This window comes from Seriola lalandi, unplaced genomic scaffold, assembly GCF_002814215.2.
Source record: "Seriola lalandi dorsalis isolate HSWRI2012SDOR001 ecotype SW California unplaced genomic scaffold, Sedor1 jcf7180002054576, whole genome shotgun sequence".
Taxonomy (NCBI): domain Eukaryota; kingdom Metazoa; phylum Chordata; class Actinopteri; order Carangiformes; family Carangidae; genus Seriola; species Seriola lalandi.
The window spans coordinates 2,072,691-2,096,028 of NW_019525129.1; the positions used below are offsets into that span (position 1 = coordinate 2,072,691).

Here is a 23,338-nt window from a genome sequence, read left to right on the forward strand (position 1 = left end):
AGGCACGCTGTATTCACTGAGACCTTATCTGGAAGCAACTTGGGTGAACTCCAAGAAATGGCTCCCAGTTCTTCCAGTTGCTGTATAGAAATAATATACATGAAAGATGACGTGGACCTTCATTAGCATCTGTTTTAACGCAGTCTTTGAGCGCCATCTTTGAAATGATTTCAAATATATTCTGGTGCTTCTGACTCTTTGTGACCTTTTCGTGCCTCCAAGACTTAATTCAAAACAAGAAAGAAAAGAATCAGTTGCTCATGTTTATTAGAAAGTCTGATTCATTTTTATTTCCCCTACACCCAGATGAAACACAAATTTCAATAAAACCAGATAAAACAAAAATAAAAAACAGCTTGACAAGTACATTCCATTTCTCAACAGCCGGAACTTGTGTTTTTGAGGCAGTGGCTCCGGAAGTGCACTTTGTGTTACATTATTGTTTTTTTTTTTTTGCATCCAAGCAGTTGGTCACTGTCTTTTTAAATACACACACCACCGTACAAGACCTGTGTAAACGCTGCTGTGGATTCTGTGACTGTAAAAATAGTGAAGGAATGATTCAACAGGAATCAAGTGAGCTTGAAAACAACATAAATCAATAAAAGCCTATGTTGCTATGTGAATGTGGAATGTAAAAAAAAAAAAAAAAAACACAACATAAAAAAGATTACTGCACTGCGTAACGCCTGCATGTACTGATTTATTGCTAATCTCTGTTCCAAGATATTCATATACGATTCTTGTTTCATTATAAAACTGCATTTTTAAAAAATATGAAAACTCATATGATGTTCCAGAAAACTTGACTTTACAAAACTGAATGCACTTAAACAAACTTCATCTGTAAAACAAACATACTATGTAGCACCAGTAGGTCAAAACAAATCATGCAGCAAATCGTGTTGCCTTCCTTCTTGCTGTGAAAAAGACTACTTCAAGAATTTTGGGTATGAAGTCCATTTTCGTGGATCCAGTGCAGCCACCGTTGCTTTGGTATTGCATCTTTGTAGCACGGCCATTTTGGATGTTTCTTCTCAGAATCCCCTAAACAGAGGTAAAAAAAACTGGCCATGTTTGTCTCTTCAGTCCTATGTTCTTATTTCAGCACTGACTCCTTGGCTGACGGATGCTGGTGATGAATGGAAAGGAAAGACGTGGTTAGTGTTAGTGTTGCACTCCTGTAACACTGTCACTCCTGTATTCACTGACACCTTATCTTGTAATAATAATTTCTGTATCCCACAATGATGATGTAGTATCTCATAATTGACAGGTCCTTATCGCCGTTATCTTTGTTATTCAGTTCTCTTTATTATTCATCTGTGTCATGCTGTATCTTATAATTACCAAATAGAGCTCTTGTTAGTGTAAAATCTGTAGCCTGTCTAATGAGTGTAGCTACAGACGCAGATGTGTCAGGTTGTTGTGGTAGGGGGTCAGTTAAAAAAAACACAACAGTGAGGTTTAGCCAAATGCTAACAGCTATGTTCATTGGATGTGTTGCTATGGAAACAGCAAGTTTAGTTCAGTTTAGTTTAGTTTTTATGGTTGCCCATACATTGTATCTCTTGTGTTCTCTCTCCTTCTTCCTTTCTGTAACTCTGTATATATGATGGAACTGTACACACCTGACAGACGTCAGACGAACAGCACATTAAAGGTTTTTTTTTTTTATTTGGATACAGCTTGTTACTGCTAATGGTGTTTGTCAATTAAAAATTATTTCTCAAAACTTGATGACACGTACTGTTGACAGAGGAAAAGCCGTGCTGTAGCATGCTGGTTTTTCTTCATTTGACAGTGCCCTGTGCATTGCTAATACATGGTCACTGATACTAGGAGATTAATACTATGAACATGGCATGTACCTGGTTTTCCACAAGCCTTCACACACTGATCATGTGTGTTGAAGCGGTTCTGGTTTCCACCGCAGCCTCCGTACCAGAAACGTGTACAGGTCTTGCTGGGGGCATCGTAGTGCCACTTGAGGACAAACTTGGCACAAGTACCTTCCTCTTTGGGAAGCTGGCAAATGTCCACGGCTGTGAAGGCCGCTGTGAGAGACAAAGAAAAACAATCAGTGAGAACATGAGAACACATGCAACTAAAAGATAGATTTTTATTCTTCCATAGTCGTAACATATGGAGCATTTGGTTTAGAGCAGACTTTGTATTACTCAAATATCTTGAGCCAATTTACTCCACTGCTGACGAGGTGCTGGCAAATTGAACTTGCTCTGTATGAGCTCAGCTGCCAGAGAAACAATTGAACCAGTGAACAAGGCCTTCTATTCATTTTGTCCGTGGTTATGACTTGGCTCACTCCTGTGACAAAAGCATAACCTTCTCTTTTTTCCGCGCTTGGCTTTTAACTTATTCCATCCATTCCAGTTATTTAGATCATCTGAGGGGCAGCGGAGGAGGTGGGTGGGTTTGTACTTGAATACAAAGGACTTGTTGTTTTGCTAAATGAGCACATTTTGTGGAAATTGAATTATGTAACACATATAACATGGCAACACTTGAAGTCCAGATATACAGTATACCCAACATTAGGGGTGGTCTGAAAAGGTTTTGAGGATGTGGGTTTGCTTGTTTAAAACTAAACCATGAAGGAAGTTTCTTTTTTCTTTCATATTTCCTAGCATATGCGACCACATCAAAGTCAGCTATGTTGTCAAAAGAGGAAGTTAGAAAGAAAGGAACAGTGACAAAATATGTCCGCAGGAAACTGTTCATGTTATTAAAGGCCTGTTAATCTCAGCGAGTGCACATCAGATCTCACCAGGTGCCGGGAGGATCTCCACCTGTTCACCCCGCTTCACCTTGAGCTGAAGTTCTGGTTCTGTGGAAAAATTTAAAAATAAATTAGGTTTTACCTTAGAGACTTTTATTCAGTGAACAACCATCATTAGGATTTCCAAAATGGTGTCCACTGCAATGTAGCTATACACATTTTTCCAGTGCCTCATGTGGTCAGTGACAGGTTATAATATGATTTTACTTTCCAATCAAAACATGTGACTTAAAAATATAAAAAACCTACATCGGAAATAAGACTGCAGGTGCCAGTAGCAGTAGTAGCAAATAAAAATTTGTGAGTTGGCTGAAAACTGTTTCCATCTTTTTATTATTTTTAGCTGATTTGTTTTAAACCAAAAGCCTGTAAAAGGGTAAATATGAACATGCCACATGTCATTTTGATTTAATGCCTGGAACATGATGTGATGATGACTAAAGCTACAGATATACTGTATGTCCCAGACTAAAAGTCAGCATCCTCACCAGATTACGATCCATTGAGTATTTTAGATAAACTGATGTAACTATAATGTTTTCATGCTGTTAAATAACCCTTAAATGGTCTAAAAAATTACTCTAAATAACACAATTGGACATCAATGGCAGATTTATGCTTCAATGACATTACATTTTTAAGGAAAGAAAGAGAGAAAATGCTTTGAGGATGAGGAAGAACTGTGTGAGGCTGAAGCTAAAAGAGCAGGACAGAGTTGCTAACATTATGAGCAGATAAACTCACAATAGGTTTCCATGCATATATAATAATAATGATAATAATAACAGCATTTCCCCTTGCCCCTGTTCATAATGCTAGCTTACTGCAGATAAAGACACTGTATACTTATTCCTTAAATGTTTGTCCTTTTGCTTTTGCTTTTGGAAAGGTGACTAAAAAAGACGCCATCCTTCAGACTAGTTTCACTCTTATTATTATTTTGGCATGTGGGGAAAACCAAAGCTTGAGAGGCCTGCCATGCCTGGTCACGGTTGGTAAGCTGTGGTTGCACAATCGCTGTTCTGCGGTGTTGGGTTTAGTGAAAGGCCAGTTGTAGGTTTTGTGTCTGGGGCTGAAGCTCATACTACGCTGCATTAGATTGTTATCACACCAGACAGCGGCACATTCCCTAACAGAGCCTGGCAGGTACAACTACCACTTACCTGACCTCATGCAGTGTTTCAAGCAGAGGGTCTCAGTGTCGAACCTATTGTCATTGCCTCCACAACCTCCATACCAGAACTGTGTACAGATCCCGTTCTTTCTGTCAAAGAACCACTTAGCCTGATAGTCTTTGCACGGCATTCCAGGGTCATAGTCATGTGAGCATGGGTCTGCAAACTCATTAACTAGAACATGCAAAAAACAAAACAAAAAAACAGTAGTGATAGGGGACATACACAGAGAGAGAGGATGATTAAATCTACAACTACACAAGGCATACAGTTATAGTGTGCTGTTAAAAAGTTGCAAACAACAGATAAATTCATATTAGAAGCTTATGTGTGGTCTAATGGGGTCAAATGAGTCTAAGTGCTGAGGGGAAAAGAACTGGCATTCAACATGGCATCCTACAGAGGGGTCAGGCTGATATGATTATTGGGGAGTTTTTACATTTGAAAATTAAAAGCTGTCAGTAGAATGAAAGATGGTAATGTGTAAGTTTAGGTAGTTAGTTAGAACTACAGCTACTGTTAAATGTTCATTAGTATTTCATAGTTAGTTCTTTTTAGTCGTCCGCATGGCTGTGTGGTCCAGGTTATCTGCATGTTATCATTTCCATAAATCAACCTCAGGAATAGTTTCTTCGCAGCCTCACTGCTGATTCCTTTCTGGAACAGCATTGTGTTAAACTGCAGCGTGCTAGTGCTCACGCTGGAGTATCAAAGTACTGCACTCACTGACAGCATTGCTGTTCTTATAATCACAGCTGACTGATAGCGGGGCAGGTGAAGAAGCTTGACCGTCCCATGCTTACAGCCAGTGAAGACGTTCTCATGTCTCTTAAGTCGGCAGCTGTAAGCATTTATTCCTAAAGCAAATAAGTGCATGTGTTTCTGTTTTCTAAGTAAACTGAATGACACAGATATTGCAACCTCAACTGTCTGGTTTGTCAAAACACATTATGCAAAAGATTTAACCTACAAACCAAGATCATTTTGAGCCTTACCAGTAGACTTCATATGTTTTCCTAAATGACCTTCAGTGTGCTTTGGCATGCACCAGTGAGCTGATTAACAACACATTTGTGCAACAGTCTATATATTGTTGAATTACAGCTTAGTACATTATGTTCTGTGAGTTGAACCATCGGGTTTTACTTATGTACTTACATTCTTCTTAGGAAACCCAGCCAAACACAACTCTACAGAGACACTTAGCTTTAATGCACCAGGCAAGTGAAGACAAAACGTTGACTTTGGGCAGAAAGTTCAAAGACAACTTCAAAATTACAGAATAAAAGTTAAACACACACACACACACACACACACACACACACACACACACATACATACATACACTCGCATGCACTGTCACTCACCAGTTTCTGGTTTGTCCAGTGGTTTGGTATTTACAGTACTGGTCCTGTGGCTGACTGGTTTACGCTCTGCTGCTTCTGTCAATGTGAAACAAGCAGTCAGCAAAGTTTGAGAGCTAATTCAGGAAAGTGTTTTAATTTGAATTTAGAGTACCTTTAGTTTTTTATTTTGTTTATTTACGATTAACAAAACCACCAAAAAGCTGTAATGCATGGAAAGAGTAAAAAACTAAAGATTGTGCTGGTGACATAATCATCCAAAAACATCCAAAATCTAAATGTAAAAATCTACTAAATGTCAGAGCCTTGAGGCCAAATGTAAACTCTGAACATCTAAATTCACTTATGAATAATTCCAGTCCACATGTTTTGCCCATATTTCTGAAAAAGCACTTAGGTAATACTGGATAAGACAATTCAATTTTTTTAAATGAGTGAGGAGTGACTGATGTAACTGGAATAGACACCCACACCCCTCCACCACTTCACAGTTTTTCTGCCCAAAAAAAGACCAAAAATCATATTACCTGCAAAACTACGTGTTTGGTCTACTGCCATCTTTTGTGTTACAAGGCAGGGAAACATTGCTCATTGTTTTTTTAAATAACAATCCCATTTTGTGTGATAAAAAGGAAGCTTACAGCACCTTTGCATAGGTGTGTTTATGGACTTACTGGTAGTGACGATGCCTTTGCGGGTAGAGACAATTTGACCCTCCGCAGTGTGGGCAGTGACCACGACATGATACGTCTGAGCACTTTGTAAGTTGTCCACAGAGAGCTCAGTGCCGGAGACGTTGGTCTTCAGTACCAGGGCGTGATCGGCCAACCGTGTCACCGCAACCTCAAAGTAGACGAAGAGCTTGGGGTCGGCGCTGTTCCAACGCAGCTTCAAGCCGCTGGAGGTGACATTGAAGACGTGAAGCTCATCTGCGTCTGAGGTGATAGAAGACAGAGGTGTCGAGGCACAATGAAATCACAGGTTCAGAGAAAACAGGAGTCAGTCAGCCGCTGCGGTGGATGAAATAATGTTGCTTCTCATGTCCGGTCATAATTTTTAGACATGTAACTACCAGTCTGAGAGGAGTGTGAACAATAGTGCTGATTGCGGATTCATGGGCAGTCAGTGTTAGCGGTTAGCTCATGGTGAAGGAAACAGAAATGACCGGTCCAAATCAAACATCACTTACACTGAAACCGCCTGCAGAAGTATTTCATTTTAATAAGTTCATTTTAGTACATCCACAATCTCACCTTTGTGCTTTCTTTGATGAACTGCTTGCTGGTTCTCATGATGCTTCTGATGTTTCCTATAAATGTACCAATAAAGAGTGAATGAAACTATTAACTCACAATGAACAATAACATGGTGTCAAAAATATATACATATATATCACAAAACTTACTCCTGCTGCTGTGATGATGTGAAGGGGTTTTTTAGTGGCTGGTCGCTCTGGAACCACTTGCAGTTTTTGGAGACCTCGGGGGACATGTAGAAAGCGTTTTCAACTGAAAAGACAAACAGAGTGTCACTCACAGGGACTTGGCACAGAAAAGATAATAGATGATTGACAAATGCTGGTCTCTGTCTTCAACTTACTGCTGATATACTTTGGCAGCAGCTGGCTAAAGGTCTGAAGGTGCTTGTCATAAAAGCTCGAGATGCTGTCCAGCCTTTTGAAGAAGACGTCTGATGGCTCACTGGCCATGAGAGACAAGACGCGAGTATCTCTAGCACTCAGTTTTTCAGCCACACCCATGATGACCAGGAAGTAGCCTCTGCACTTGACCTCAGTGGCAATACGCACCAGCTGCTCCTCCTCTTCTTCCACGCTTCCTGTCACAAAGAGCATCAGTACTTTCCTGTCACGTGGGAGAGGCGCCTTCTCAAACACCAGCTCCACTGTTGATTCGATAGCCTTTGCCAGCGCCCGGCCACCCTCTAACTGCGGTGTTTTGTCCAGCAGGAATCTGACAATATCCTGAGCTGACTTGTGCTCAGTCAAGCCGATATCCACGCGGATGGGAGAGCCGGTCTTGTTGTGGAGGTACTCATAAGGCGCTTGCTGGATTACTGACACTCTGGCGTGGTGAAGGGACGATGTGGGATTTGAAGACACGTGTAGGTTTTCTACTATCTGAGCTATGTAGCGTTTAATCTCAGTAAAGACAGTTGGGTAGGTGGACTCAGAGCTGTCCATGACGAATGCCATGTCGATGTCCACATCTGTGGTGGAAGACCTCCTGTCTCGGGTGATCAGTGGTGGCACATAGTCACACATTTGGTCCGGAGAGCAGACATCTAAAAAAAGACAAAAAAAAAAAAAGAAACATGTAATGTAATGTGATGTCACATTAGGTTATGATTAGCGTTATTTTCCTTATTTTTCCAAAAGTAAAAATCTGTGTTCATTTTCAAAGGTCCCATATAGTCTAATGGTAGCTGTCCATGTGTAGTTTGATTATAAAGCAGGTCTAGCTTCTATATTAATACTGTGAAAGTATCAAAGCCTCAGTCCACAGAGAAATGCACACAGCCTGTATTCAGAAACTGAGCCTTAAAACCAGCCGTCAGGATTTCTGGAACTTTGTGATGTCACAACAAAACAGTCACCTGCTCTCAGCCATGCACCAAGCCCTGCCCACCTTTTGGTTTCTCTGAGTGTTTACCTGAAATGTGCTATTTTTTTAATATTTTTTTTTTTTTTAATTAATCATATCTATATTTATAAAGTATGTACTTATAAAATTTTTACTATGGGAATTTCATATATGTTATAAAATTATATATTCATATATCCAGAGGATGTATATATGTAATAATAATATAGGTGACATATATGTTATATATTACAGTTCTGTATGCTCACAGAATTTTCTTTACACAAACAGAATCAACAGGATATAGAACAACGTTCATGAACATTAACAACAGAAATCAGACAATATTTTAAAAAATGAATATTGTTCAGTGAAAATGAAAAACAAGTAATAAATACAAATGTAAATATCAGTGTACAAAACGAGTACTTACCTAGGCAGATATGGCAGTTCATAACCTTTTGGATGACTGAATTATACTGTGGACTTCCAGGGTTGGGAAGGACAATTACCTGGGCCAGGGCTGTGTTGTTGACCTGGTGTACAAAAAGAATGTGTAATGTAAATATATCTCACAAACTGCTGTGCTGTAAATTTACCCTTTGAGATAAGTGATTTGTTTCTTTGTCGTACCTGCAGTGCTCTGGCGAGTGCTCTTTCCTCACGGTTGACAAGGAACAGAGTGGCAATTCCAGCATCATGGAGGCGGAGAGCTGCATTAGTAACCGCTTGTACCTGACCGAGCTGCGCACCGACAAAAAAGATGGCCACTTTCCTCATGAGGAAGCCGCTGCGTACCCTCTTGAAGGTGTTCTGGGCCACAAAGCTCATGGCCGTGTCCAAACTGCGCTTCTTGCCTGTCTGTAGGGTCTGCAGTCCCTCGATGCGCTGCGTCAGAGCACGCTTCTTCAATGCATCGGCGAAACGGACCTCAGTGACAACATCGCTGTTGTACAGGGTCAAAGCAACACGAGCTCCTCTTGGGCAGTTACTCTCAGAGATGGTGATGTCTTTGACCAGGCGCAGGACTGTGTCACGCATGTTGTTGAAAACTGCACGGGTGACACCATCAGAGACATCCAGGGCAAAGGCCAGCTCAGTGGGGTAGAGCGGGCATTCCTGCTTACCTAAAAGTGTACACATAGGTTTTATTTTCTGTATAGTAGTGGATACAGTACATACAAAGCAGTTATTATATAATAAAAAACAGTTTTTTTTGTACTTACCATAACAGCAAGCTGGTAGAGAAAAGGAAACAAAACATGGTAAGATATTTTAATTGCACACAACAGATTATTACAGAGATTATTACTTTTCAATATCATGGAAGGCATTTTGTGCTATTTTTTATTAACTTATACTCACGGCAGTTGTCTCTAATCTTCTGGACCAGGTCACATTGCTGAAGGGACAAAGAGACAAATGTTGAGGGGAGAAAGATGTTGCCGGCAGAAAATAGTTTTTCTCTGTTCATTCAATGAAATGTTTTTACACAAAAATGAGCACTGACCACAACTCCTGGTCCTCTCGGCCCTTTCTGACCCTGTGGGAGCGTAAACAATTGTGTTAACAGCTGGACGTGTAGTGGACAAACACCCGGCAATAACAACACTTTTTGTATTGTATTTGGATTTATATCAAATCATGTAAAGAAACTTAACAATATCACATTGCTCAGTAAGTGTCAAGATACAAGCACAAACAAACTAAATAAATACAGAAGATACTGTAAATCACAAATATGTCATTCATATAGTATTTACATGGTTTATAAGAAAACTTTAGAATTGGAAGATGCTTACATATGGCCCTGGATATCCAACCTCTCCTTTCTGTCCAGGTGTACCCGCATCCCCAGAGACACCCTGGAAAGAAATTAATTGACAGAATTGATTTTAAGCCCATTTATCTGTCAATAGTTCAAAAAAGAGCTTGACTTCAAAGGCGCTATCTGTTAGTTTTCCCTGCCGCCGAATGTGGTTTCTTGCTGGGAGCAGTTGGTGGTGATTGTCACTTGACAAGAGCTTCAGCCATTGTTGTGTTTACAAGAAAAGAGGTTTTAATACGTCCTCTGAGCAGCGCTACATCTTCAGGGCAGATTGAACGCCACTACTATGCTAATGTTAGCTATGTGGCATTAACAAAACTTACAAATAGCTTCTTTAAAGGTTCACTGCCTTCATAGACTGAAAAGTGACAACAATAATGTGCATGCTCATGCCACTAATTCACTACAAGGAATGCATCTTATATATTTGATCCAAAACTTCAAAAGCAGTCCTCTAGTGTATCTAGCCAAACACACTGTATGTGCCCAGTGATGCTCGTGAACAGGCTGCATGTTGGAGGATTTGCTGAGTGATGCCATCCAGTATATACTATTGCATTTAGAACATGTGCTGAACATCAACCAAATCCAGCTGGGGGTATGAAAATTTACCCTCTGTCCACGATTTCCGATGGGTCCAGGTCCACCCTTGGTGCCGGGGTCACCAGCTGCTCCCTATAGTGATGGAAGTATAATGAATTAAAGCAAGTAATCGACACCAAAAGGCAGGCCCAATAACCAGTGTACAATGCTACATTGTGCAGCCTCTGTTGAAATTTCACTTAAGCGTCAGTGTCTTCCATTACCTTTGGTCCTGGGAATCCAGGGAAGCCTTCATCACCCTGTGGTGAAAAATACATACATACATAAGTATTGTAATTATTGTACCATTGAATGACTGTATAACTGCATGTGCTGTGAGATTTGTAACATAACAGTATTGTATTGATAATTCTCTCTTGAAACAGGCCAGAGATATTACACTTTTTATAAATCTATTCAGAATTCTAAAGTTGTATCAGTTCTATTTGTGTGTTTGGAAAAAGACAAACCCTCTGACCACCACAAATAGGTTGTATATGTACATGTATAGGCCTACATAACAAGGTGTCACAATTCACTTGCCCTTCTTCCTTTGGGTCCTGCAACACCAAACCCGTCTCTACCATCTTCACCCTATAAGGAAAACAAGGAGAAAAACAGCTTCATCAATCTTTTTTTCATAGAGAGATTATTAATTCAACTGCACAAGAGCAACATTCTTCTTCTACCCTTTGTCCCAACATTACAGTGTTATGCACAGTTATATGTGACTATGCTGTGTTATGGTACTCTTTCAAGACAGAACACATGGAATAAGACAATCCTCACCAAAAGCACTAACCAACTAAAAACAAACCACATGCATCTTCAAGATATACAAGCCACAGTGAGAAAACTGCTTCTGAGACTTGTAGCCTGAAGCTAATCTTGAGTTCTCCTGTTCTTGGCCATAACTATAATGACAACAGTCTTATAACCGTGTACTGTATTATAAAGACCATGTACACCTGATGTTTTTGATTCTGGCAAATTTCTTATATTGTTCATTTTTCACCAGTGTTACATTATGGTTCATGCAAAGAAGATGTGGTTCCATCCTTACAGGCTCTCCACGGGGGCCAAGAGGTCCAACAACACCCTTAGGTCCTGGCTCTCCTGGCTCTCCCTGCAAAAGCACAGAGATATAGAGAATGAGACAGAGAAAGAAGTACTCAAAGTACTGTGTCAAGGCTTTAAGAAGGAAATATTTCTTTAAGTTGGCGTGTCACTTTTCAGATTTAATTAAGCACATATGTTGTTTTTTTTTCGAGCGGGGCCTTGATGTTTTCTTATAGTGCTTTCATTAGACTACACATGTGTGTCCAGTAATGTGAGAGAGCTTGGCTTTATCCAGTGTGTTTATAAATGAAACAACCCTGTTATGGAAGAACATAAGTCACACTAAGTTATGCAGTACCTTGCGACCAATAGGTCCTCTTCTGCCCTTATCTCCACCGGGGCCTGGGTCACCTCCAGGACCCTAGAAAACAAAAAAAACAGGACATAATAGTTAGGTTTATCCTGTTACAAACATAGCTGAAGATTTTATTTGATAAAATGGACCAAACAGGTTCACACACCCTGGGTCCAGGGTTACCGTCCTCTCCTCTGGGTCCTGGGGCACCATTTGGTCCAGATGGACCCTTAATAAAGACAAACCAGACATTGATGATGCACAACTTTTTTTCGTGTTAAAGCGAGACTTTCAACCCATGAGTAAAGAATGTACATGCATTTTTAGATTGATAAATACTCCAGTCACAGTCCAGTCAAAACAATTTGGCATATTGTTAATGCAGCCAAGAAAAGTATTAACAGTAATGACAACATTCACTATGATACATATTTTGGCAAGTGTATTTATAGACTGAATAATCTGCCAAATAGCGTGTAAAGAATGACAAACTTACTCTAGATCCTCCAATACCAGGCTCTCCCTGCACACCGTCAGCTCCTGGCTTTCCAGGAATTCCCTTTAATCACATACAAGCAGCAGGATTTTACAATTACTGCCAAGAGCTAAAGAGTTACTGTAATAAATGTTAAACAATGTATGTTAGCGCCAATAAAGGGACTTACAGCCTGTCCAGGTGGGCCTCTTCTGCCATCACCTCCCTAACAAAGTAGGAGGAGAAATAAGTCTTGGTAACCAAAAAACTGTGCCAAGTACGTTAAAGATAATGAACATGAGGCAGAAATTGTTTACCCTTCTTCCAAGTTCACCAGGTCCTCCCTTCTTTCCATCCTCACCTGGATCTCCCTATAATTTCACAACATATATCCCAGTAAAACAAACCCATACAAACAGCAATGTAATGTCAAACTGCTAATGTTGAAAATGCATCAGCAGGATGTCATTTCTATAACAAGACAAGGTGTTCAGGGGGACATTACCGCTGGACCAGCATCACCAGGGTCTCCTTTAGGTCCTGCACGGTTGTTGTCTTGTCCGCTTGTACCCTGTTAGACAGATGTCACATTTTTTCTTTCAGCTACATTCAAAGAAAGCTGTCCGAGAAATTGGTCTTATTTATGTAATAAGCATGGGAGAGCAACTGCATGCTGACGGAGGGACATAGACCATCACATATTAAAGGACCAGCTGCTGTAATGTTTTACCGCTGGCCTCTGTTGAGGTACGTTTTCTTTTAACATGATGACTCATTCACACAGGCAATAAGTTACTACTCTACATGTAAACACAAATTTACCAACACTCTACAAATAACAAACATAATACTACTCTATAATCAGCCTTGATCAGTTCAGGTATCAATGTGTAAAAGAATATATAAATTTATAGATAACTGTTAATAAATGGCGCTATAACTTGTTTTCATAATACTCACAGGGTCTCCTCTGATTCCCAATTCTCCTCTGTCTCCTGCTTGTCCTTTGGCACCTTTGGCACCCTAAATATAACAAATATATATTTAGTGAGCATTTACCAACACAAACTATATGACATAAAACATGTGTTGAAACAAAAATGTGAAACTGAAACTGCATCTATTCTCTCACTCTGCTGCCAGGTTGTCCTCTGTCTCCAGGGGGTCCAGCCACTCCACTTTTACCCTGCAAACATTTCGCAGATGCCAATTAAAGCCGACAGTCATGCATAAACCAAATGCATGTCTTTGCCACATGAAGACATTGGTGGAACTCAGTTGCCACACAGCTAAGAAGCGATATGATATAAAAATGGATTGAATGACAAGAACTAATATAAAACACACTTACCTCCTCTCCATTGATGCCATCAAGACCAATTTCTCCAATTTCACCCTGCAACATGGTGACAGTTGGTTGGGTAATCAGTGCATGAACCTTTTTGCTGACAGCTTTATCTAATAATGAGGACTTTTAAAAAAAGAAAAACACTCACCTTTTCTCCTGAATACCCACGAGAACCCTGAACAGAAGAAAGAAATTGCATTTAGACCATTATATTAAATAATAATAATAATGATAAAAAAGCATATTCCCAATAACTTGAATGTTAAAGTTAAAATTGAAGCCTTTACCTTGGTACCTCTCTGTCCAGGACATCCCTGGAAACCCTGTGTTCCATTCACACCAGGAGGACCTCTCTCTCCCTGTCATTACAGAATAAAGAAAATTAAATAATCTGGTGGGACAAAACACAGGGGGGGGAATCTGAAGGAACACAAAGGGGTGGTAAACAAAAAACACAGTTTTTCACTGTCTTCTTGAATATAAAAACATGGTTAATTAACAGTTTACAGCAGGTGTCTGAAAGTCTCTCAAGGAAACATTGTTGACTGGGACTTAGCAAGGAATTCAAACTTACAGGTCCACCCTCATCTCCAGGATGTCCTTGGCTTCCTGCAAATCCTGGACTACCCTGAAAGACAGAACAATCAAATATTATTTCAGGATTTTATTGAAAAAAATTAAAATTGAAGGGTCATTTATACATAAATATATATATACTTATTTATTTATTTTTTATTTAATTAATTAATTAATTTTTTGATTAGATACCTTATTGCCTGGAAGTCCAACTGCTCCACGATCTCCTCTGGTACCAGTACATTTGCAAGGCACTTCACAGCACTCTCTTTCTGCAATATTGTCCTATGCAGCAAAAAAAAAAAAAAAAAAATTAAGTCATTTATGGTAATAAAGATAAGAAAACACTTAAGTGTCTTTGATTATTTAGTACTCACCAGTTCTTCCACAAGCTCATAGTCCAAGTCCATGATATTGACTCGCAATGGTCTGGTGTACCTGAAGCCACGGCCATATTCCAACATCACAGCCTCCTCAAACTTGAGCACCCGCTCCAACCCAACCAGAATAAAACTGTTCACTCCTATTTAGCACATACAAGAGTTTTTTAGGAACAGTATTATTGTGTGTAATTACATCTGAATGTGATATTGCTATAATTTCACAGAGGTTTAAGGATAAATCAAGGGCAAGTTTGTACTGTATCATCTTTTTACCTGACATCTGAAGCTCCCCAACTCGCCTTTTCATTTCAGCATATGGGGCATCGAGACCATCAGTCAAATGAATGACAACCTTCAGGAGAAAACAACATGGTTCAGTCTCACACTTCCTCTGTCTTTTCATTGGTAATTTTGAACTAGGATCTTCTCGATCAAGATCCCAACCTGCTGACACCAAATTTGATTTGATAATCATATTTACCTTTAGCTAACTTTAATGTTGACAAAAATATGTATCTGACATACAAAACAACAGCTGTAGACTATTAAATTTAGACACACTTAAGTTTTCATGAACTACTTGAGCCAAATACTGAATGTTCTGGTTATAAACTGGATTGAATAGAAATTGAATAAATCAACTTAAAACAGCGTGATATGGATGAAAGATTAACTGATGAATGTGACTCCTGAAACTGACCACTAAAGACAAGATGGAGTTGCTGGATTAACAGGAACACTCAGGCCACTTGTGGTTGTACAGCTGTTTTTCAGATTGGAGGGACTTCCCTCAGAAAAGAATCTTTGGCTGACATCAACTTGTAACGAGCAGTTTAATCCAACAGCAAAATGAGAAAACAAAAACAAGAAGTTGCTCCCTGGATATTTTGTACACTGCTCTTTGTTAACGAGATATAAAAAGTAATAGCTGAAGATTGCCAAATATGTGTGACTATTTTTTTTTTCAGACCTCAGCTGTCAAATAACAGGAGTAACTAGCATGCTCAGGTGGACAAAACTCCCGTAAACCACCAGTAGAGTTAAACTGGCAAATACCAATCCTGGAATCTGCCCGATACTGAGCCTATTACTAGTTCAAACCGTTTCAGTAACTAACCTTGACAACATTGTCCTGTCTTGTCTTGAACCTATTGGTGTAAGCTGAGATGGTTTTGCCATTGAGGACAAAGGGGCCACGATTCCGCAAAGCTCTGAAGGCCTCAAAGAGCTCATCAGCATTGTCTGTGAAGTCCAGCTGGACAGGCTCAGAGGCAGAATCCATGGCTAGCATGCCCACTTGAACAGAGGGAATCTGCCCAGATGAGCAACTGATAGCTGCCATTTTGGAAATCCTCTGCAGAATGGTGCCCATCTTGCTCTGGAGGTTGGTCTGAGTACTAAAGATGTTCTGGCCATTAACATCAAAGCCAACCAACACCTCTATGTTGCAGGCTGTAAAACAAAGCATGGTTTTATTTAAGGCTGTTTTGTGAACCAGAGAAAACATCTGGAAATTGAAACCTTTAATTTTAAGTTGCTCATTAAATGTGAAATAACATGGCTATAAAGTCTATTAGCAAGAAAAAAATAATTATATGTCTCTTACTTTTTGGGACATCTGGCACACCAACACAAAGCTTCCCCTTCACTTCATCATCCAAAGTCTCCAAGATTTGCTCATTGAGCTCTGAAAGCTCCAGGAAGGTGCTTGCTCGAGCCACAGTGGAAGACTCACTTGCAATATTTTCTAGCTCATTCCCAGTGTTGCCCACTCCTACAGCAAAGATTCTCACACCTTTTTTCTTCAAACCAAGGGATGCTGTTTTGCTGTCATCGGCTGAGCGCCCTCCAGTGATAACCATTAGGATCTGAGGAGTGCCCTCGTCCATCCTACTGCCTTTTTCTTTGGTAAAGTGAACATCTTGAACATGGCGAATGGCTGCACCAATGTTGATTTTACGTCCACCTTTGTACTCTGTTAGTTCAATGGCATTCATAATGTCTTGCTTGTTCTTGTACGTGTTGAGGTACATGACATCAGTCACATCTGCAGCATAGTGTGCTAGGCCAATCTGCAGGTCGTCTTTGTCATTGTAGAACAGGTCAATTAGGTTGATGATAAATGACATCACTTCTTTGAAGTTGTCCCGGCCCAAATTGATGGAACCATCCACCAAAAACACAATATCAGCCTTTTTAGTTGGCAGGCCTGTTGTCACAAGAAAGAAGATAATATATTGAAGAGGATGGGGTAAAGAAGGAGAGCATGAGAATAAATGGATTGAACTCATTAGATTTTAGCATTTTTTGTCCATATAATTGGTTTAGGGTAAAACATATATTAAAGTATCTATAATATTTGTGTTTTGCAAAACTTAATACCTGGGTAGTCTGTGGGTGGTTCCTCAGGGATAGTCCCACTCAACCTGGTAATAACCCTATCCTGGAGTGCTGACAGTCCAGAAATTGTAGGAACCTGAAGAACATCATCTGCGGTGGTGGCAATTTGGGATAGTTGCCTTGTGTCAGCACCACCAGCTCCAACACCGATGCAGCTTACTCGGGAGCTCTTGAGCAGAGGTCCATAGATGGAAACATCTTGGGATGACCGTCCGCCTGTCAGAACCACGAGATGCTGGGAGGCCTCAGTGAGACGAACACCAGCAGAGGGTTTTAACTCATTCTGCATAACATATTTAATGGCATCAGCCAGGTCTGATGACCGACCACCCATCTGACGAAGTCTTTTGATTGCAGAAATAACAGCTGGTTTGTTGTTGTGTGAGTTGAGTGAGAATTCAGTTTTAACTCTGTCTGCATACTGGACAACAGCCACACGCACTTGATCAGGCTGCACGTCGAGTTGTTGGACAATTTGGAGGATGAAGTCGCGGATATGAGCAATGCCAGCAGCACCTGTATTGTCTGAACCATCAATAAGGAAGATAATGTCTTTTTTCCCAAGATGTATGGGGTCTGCAAATAGGAAGAAAGGGAGATATATGTTATTTCAAAGCATATTAGCAAAAGACTGATGCATTTTTTTTTTGTTAATTCTTCTGCTACAACAGAACTTGATAAGATTGAGAACCAAGCTTTGAAGAGGTTAACAGGATCTTTACTCCTGCATCATCATTGTTCATTCATTTTTCAGTTACATGAGGAATGAAAAACAATTTTGAAAGGCAAATGATGAAAATATTAATCACTAATTGCCTTTATCAATTACAACTTGAAGTTGACCTAAACCTTCCATACGTGAGATTATTTAGTATTTCTTACCTAAATCTTCTGAAGGAGCATAACTAGCAACTATATCAGCGGTGGAAATTGTTTTGACAGAATCAATGAGCTGTGACTCCACTCTTGGAAGCTGCTGGAAACTGTCAACTGTATATACAAGTTCAGGCTTCAGGGAAATCTGTTTCAGTTCATCAGGGTCAGCATTCCTTGAGCCGATGGCAAGAGGGGCAACCAGGTTTCTCTTAAGTTGGTCGGCTGCAGTGGATACGTCATCTGTAGACTTGCCACCTGTAACTAGGATGAGGAACTGAGGAATACCATCCTCGATGCGGCTTCCCGCTGACCTCTGGTAGATGTTTCTGGAGACCCACTCAAGAGCACGACCTGTGTTTAGGCTGTTTCCACCTTTGCTTCGAAGTTTCATCACAGCCTGGCGTACCTCATCTTTGGTGGAGAATTCGTTCAGAAGAAATTCTAACTTTGGGTCATCGCTGTACTGCACAACTGATATTCGGACCGTATCCAATCCTACATCCAGCTTCTCCACAACTCTTCTTATCATTTCACGGATGGAAGAGAACTCACTACGCATGGCTGTCGTGCCATCAATTAGAAATACGACATCCCTCTTTTCTCCTCCTGTGGATGCGGGTGTGATTGCTGCTAAAAAAACAAAGTAAGCACAGTAACAAGGTATGAGCACTAACTACACAGTTCCTAATAGATAAAGAGAATATACAGTATGATTGAGAATGTCATATATCATGTAAAGAATAAGTCACACGCAGAAATTCAAACTTAATTTCAACACACACTATAATAAAGTAAGTGAGGTATACGATAATGTGTTTAAGCTGTATATCATTTTTAGAGATAAATCAATCGAGTAAAATTACCATCAGGAGTTGGGAATACTGGACGCATCGTGGCAATGTCATCATCTGACAGTTCAGTGAGAGTAGTGATTAAGTTTTCTTGGACTGTGTGCAGGCTAGGGAGGTCATCTACAGTGAAGGCAAAATTAGGCACATATGACACCACCCGGAGCTCTGTAGGGTGAACATCCCTGGTCCCAATGCTGAAGGGAAGAACTCTAGATTGTTTTAGGGAAGATGCTGGACGACTGATGTCATCTGTTGAAGATCCACTGGCGATGACGATTACAAACTGTGGTACACCGTCTTGCTTCCTGCTTCCGCGTGCTGCCGTCAGGACATCCTCACTCACAAACTGCAAGGCCTGACCCAGGTTCCGCTGTCTTCCTCCTCGCTGTCTCATTCCCCTTACAGCATTCAAAACACCTTCTTTGGTTGTATATGAGTTCAGATACATGTCAGCCTGAGCAAAGTCCCCATACTGGACCACACCAATCTGGATCTTATTCTCGCCCACATTGAGACTCTCCACGATCCTGCGGATGAACTCCTGGATGATAGGAAATTCCCGTCCAACACCATTAGATCCATCAACAAGGAAAACAATATCCTTCCGTGGTCCTGCTGACTCTGCTAAAAGACAAGGAGAAACATTAGTTAATGTTCTGCAACTGAAATGATCAAAATAAGTACAAGGTCAAATGAACATTACATCAGCAATCATACACTGATGTATGATAACCTATTACATGTCTTTTGGATTCTTTCCTATATAATAAAAAACATTTTTTCGTACATTTCTTTTTGCATGTCACAAGCTCAGTTTTCACATTAGACTGAGCGTGGTCTGACCACGGGAGATATAGAACAGTTACTCAAAGTGTTTTTTCTATGGAAAGTGGTTTTGATGACATTTATCACACCATAAGATCAATAGTTATTTCTCCCCTTAAATGTATTTCAAAAATCAAAAAAATATTTTAGGGGATGAACTACTTCTTTATAGCTTCAGTTTGTGCAAAAACACTTCTGCTATACTCTTAACAAGAGTTAATGTCATGATTAGGTAACTTCTATTTTATCTGTTTTGAAATACCTGCTTGTATGTATTTAGAACAAGTTTTATGTCACTGCATTTTTATGTATTACATCTACTATATATATATATATATATATATATATATGTATGTGTGTGTATTCCAAAACAACAACCCTCTCCAAAGTCTACACTGGCTAAAAATCAATCTATGGCCCCTACAGTTTGACACTTCATATCCATAAATAATATGGATATACTATCAACCCAACAACCCCATACTTTAAAACATCTCTTTAAACTATTAACACTCAACAAAATGCTTTACTTTAATTGTGATTCATTTGTATGTTAACCATGTTTACCTATCTAACCACTTTTGCATATTTGTTATGTACTAGACATGTACAAATTATTGAGGGCTGATATTGTCCAATGATCAATTTGAAAAATGATTTATCCCTTGTGAGATTAGTTTTCCAAGAATACATCCCAGCCACGTCTCGTAATGTCGGTCGTCCACACCAAACACACAGGAAGCTACAGTTTGTGCTGAATTAAAAGTCATACATTTTTAAAACATCATGAGAAAACAACACAAATCCAATATAAAATCAACACTAGGGCAAAATACAAGAAGAAGCAAAAAAAGTAGGAAGCTCCAATACCACAAGACAAGTTAATGATTTGAAAACATAGATAGACTTGGACAAAGTGATTTTCTACTTGTAATTGAAGCTTGTAAAGTGTTATATCTGTCCTATCATTCTTCCTGGGGTTAGTCTTGTTGTCTGCTTAATACATACAAATACAGTATTCAAAATTATTTGTGCTTAACTTGTGCTGACATGTTGCAACATTGCTGAGTCGCTTCAGAGAAGAACTGCACATTTTATTTTTCTGGACTAAAGCTTGTTTTGTTCTTATTATAATAATCCATAACATGAGAAACCTTATTTCTGGGGCTATCCATCCACCATTAAACCAATATCCAGTCATTTGGAACATAATTCAAAAATATAACTGGCAAAATAAAATAGAAGAGAATAAGGAGGATATTTACAAATTGCTTTGTGAATGTAGAGCCCACAACACTCATGACAATGATACAAGAAATGGAATTGATTGAAATGAGATTGCTCTCTTCAATATAACAAAAATGATGTTACAATGAGATAATAACACAGTTTGTGGATATGAATATATATGTAAAAATTAATAAAAGCCAGAATATGTACAGTGTTAAAAAACACATTGAGAATTGAATGAGATGAAAAGGAGAACTGGTTGCTGACAATGGAAAAGGATGCAAGTGAAGAAGATGACTCAGACTCAAGAGTGTCCTCAGAATCAAGAAGGTTCTTAATGTTTGAAGAGTGCTGATGTTTGAATACAGATTGCTTAAATTTTTCCTGAAAAAGAGAAGATTTTTTGGTGACCCAAAAGATTTTGTCAAATCATATGTGAGTTCTCCACATATAGGAAAAGAAGTTACGTTTTATCAAGCGCAGCAACAAATCATCCTGTAAAAAAAAGGATAGATGAAGAGGAAAATACAAAAATAAGTAGAAAACAAAAAGATACCATAACTGTTGGTGTTAAATGCATCACAGTGCATTTTAAGAACACAACATATGGTTCTACTTTTACTAAACAATTGGAAAGGATGCCATTTCAGGTACACAATGCCCTTAAAATACTTAGTTTACTATGATTTGCTAGCTAACCTACCAATAACAGTGGGTGATTCTGGGGTGACGTCAATAACCACAGCCTCCACGGAGGACTGAAGCTGCTGCTGGACACTGGAAAGATCAAAGAATTCAGATACAGAGAGTGCATAACTTGGATCGCGGGATATCTTTTGAAGTTCTATACTATCAGAGCTCCTGGTTCCAATTGCAAAGGTCAGGACACCCAGCTGTTTGAGAGCAGAGGCTGGTGCATCGACACTGTCAAAAGACCTTCCACCACTTAGCAATATCAGGACCTGTGGAACTCCCTGCAGGCGCCTGCTTCCGGCAGAGGCCGTGAAGACATTATCCCTCAAGTGCTGGAGAGCTGCTCCAGTGTTGAGGGGTCTCCCGCCTTTGTGCCTCAAACCTCTGACAGTGTCAAGGATCTGGCCTTTTGTGGTGTACGTGTTCAGATAGAACTGGACAGTTGGCTCTCTGCTGTACTGAACCACTGAGACGCGATCTTTGTTGTCATCCACACTCAGTGTCTCTACTACACTTTGGACAAAGTCTCGCATAGCTGGGAATCCAGTTCTAGTGCCATCAGATCCATCCAACAAGAACACAATGTCCCTTCCTGGAAGCTCTTTGTCAACTAGGGAACAAAAGATTTGAGACATATTTAGGTCAAACTGTCAAACATTTCCTGCGTGATGTTCTGATGATGAAAGCTAAACTCTATGTTTCCTAATTACTCTATCAAAACTGGTAGTGATGTTTGTCAAAGTGAAACTAGATCAACTGAAGATACAGTAATACACTTTAGTTGGAATTCAATTTGAAATACATGATAAAATGGAAATGAAATTGATCACTTTCATACCAATTAATATAGGTTTCACCAGTGTGGCCATCACTACCACTGTGCTCATTGCAGAGGAGAGCTGTTCTTGGACACTGGGGAGGTCAGTGAAGTCAGACACTGATAGAGCAAGATTAGGATCATATGATATCTTCTGCAGCTCTCTACTGTCAGAGCCCCTTGTTCCAATGGCAATCAAAAAGATGCCCTGCTGTTTGAGAGCAGAGGCCGGGGCGTCTACATTGTCAAAAGACCTTCCACCATTTAGCAGGATCAACATCTGTGGAACTCCCTGCAGGCGCCTGCTTCCGGCAGAGGCCGTGAAGACATTATCCCTCAAGTGCTGGAGAGCTGCTCCAGTGTTGAGGGGTCTCCCGCCTTTGTGCCTCAAACCTCTGACAGTGTCAAGGATCTGGCCTTTTGTGGTGTACGTGTTCAGATAGAACTGGACAGTTGGCTCTCTGCTGTACTGAACCACTGAGACGCGGTCTTTGTTGTCATCCACACTCAGTGTCTCTACCACTCTTTGGACAAAGTCTCGCATAGCTGGGAATCCAGTTCTAGTGCCATCAGATCCATCCAACAAGAACACAATGTCCCTTCCCGTTAGCTGTTTGTCCACTACGGAACATAAGATTTGAGACATATTTAGGTCAAACTGTCAAACATTTCCTGTGTGAAGTTCAGATGATGAAAGCTAACCTCCACCTTTACAAGCTGCTTTACAAAGATGGCACAACTGTTTTGTCAAAGTGCCACTGGCTGACCTGATCTTGGTCAAATATTCTTTTATTACATTTCAATTTGAGGTCCTAGCATGAGCTTGGAATGGTAAAAATCGGTCACTTTCTTACCAGTCACTGTTGGTGTCACCTCCGTGGCTCTCACTACCACTGTGCTCATTGCAGAGGAGAGCAGTTCTTGTACACTGGGGAGGTCAGTGAGGTCAGACACTGATAGAGCAAGATTAGGATCATATGATATCTTCTGCAGCTCTCTACTGTCAGAGCCCCTTGTTCCAATGCCAATCACAAAGATGCCCTGCTGTTTGAGAGCAGAGGCCGGGGCGTCTACATTGTCAAAAGACCTTCCACCATTTAG

At 40.0% G+C, this 23,338-nt stretch overlaps 1 protein-coding gene across 4 annotated transcripts; it reads right to left on the bottom strand.

Annotated features, from left to right (window-relative positions):
• Positions 1-250: 250 nt before the first annotated feature.
• On the bottom strand, positions 251-23,306 carry col6a3 (collagen, type VI, alpha 3). 4 transcript variants are annotated; one of them, XM_023417618.2, is made up of 42 exons: positions 23,092-23,306; positions 22,259-22,858; positions 21,431-22,030; positions 18,685-19,296; positions 17,828-18,448; positions 16,928-17,521; positions 16,152-16,754; positions 15,663-15,997; positions 14,819-14,897; positions 14,540-14,685; positions 14,355-14,447; positions 14,161-14,214; positions 13,874-13,945; positions 13,735-13,761; positions 13,590-13,634; positions 13,371-13,424; positions 13,199-13,261; positions 12,744-12,809; positions 12,556-12,609; positions 12,429-12,464; positions 12,260-12,322; positions 11,930-11,992; positions 11,767-11,829; positions 11,413-11,475; positions 10,893-10,943; positions 10,574-10,609; positions 10,380-10,442; positions 9,742-9,804; positions 9,450-9,482; positions 9,305-9,341; positions 9,166-9,177; positions 8,573-9,066; positions 8,373-8,475; positions 6,939-7,640; positions 6,745-6,847; positions 6,593-6,648; positions 6,014-6,274; positions 5,343-5,417; positions 3,964-4,149; positions 2,789-2,848; positions 1,872-2,057; positions 251-1,132 (listed from the first exon to the last, which is right to left on the bottom strand). In XM_023417618.2, the coding sequence occupies exons 1-42, from the start codon at positions 23,138-23,140 to the stop codon at positions 1,092-1,094; spliced, it is 7,617 nt and encodes a 2,538-aa protein (XP_023273386.1). In that variant the 5' UTR covers positions 23,141-23,306; the 3' UTR covers positions 251-1,091. The 4 variants fall into 4 exon arrangements, with proteins under 4 accessions (XP_023273386.1, XP_023273384.1, XP_023273385.1 ...); XM_023417616.2 differs by having other exon boundaries at positions 17,828-18,451; XM_023417617.2 differs by having other exon boundaries at positions 17,828-18,451; positions 18,685-19,293; positions 23,092-23,203.
• Between the last annotated feature and the right edge of the window lie 32 nt (positions 23,307-23,338).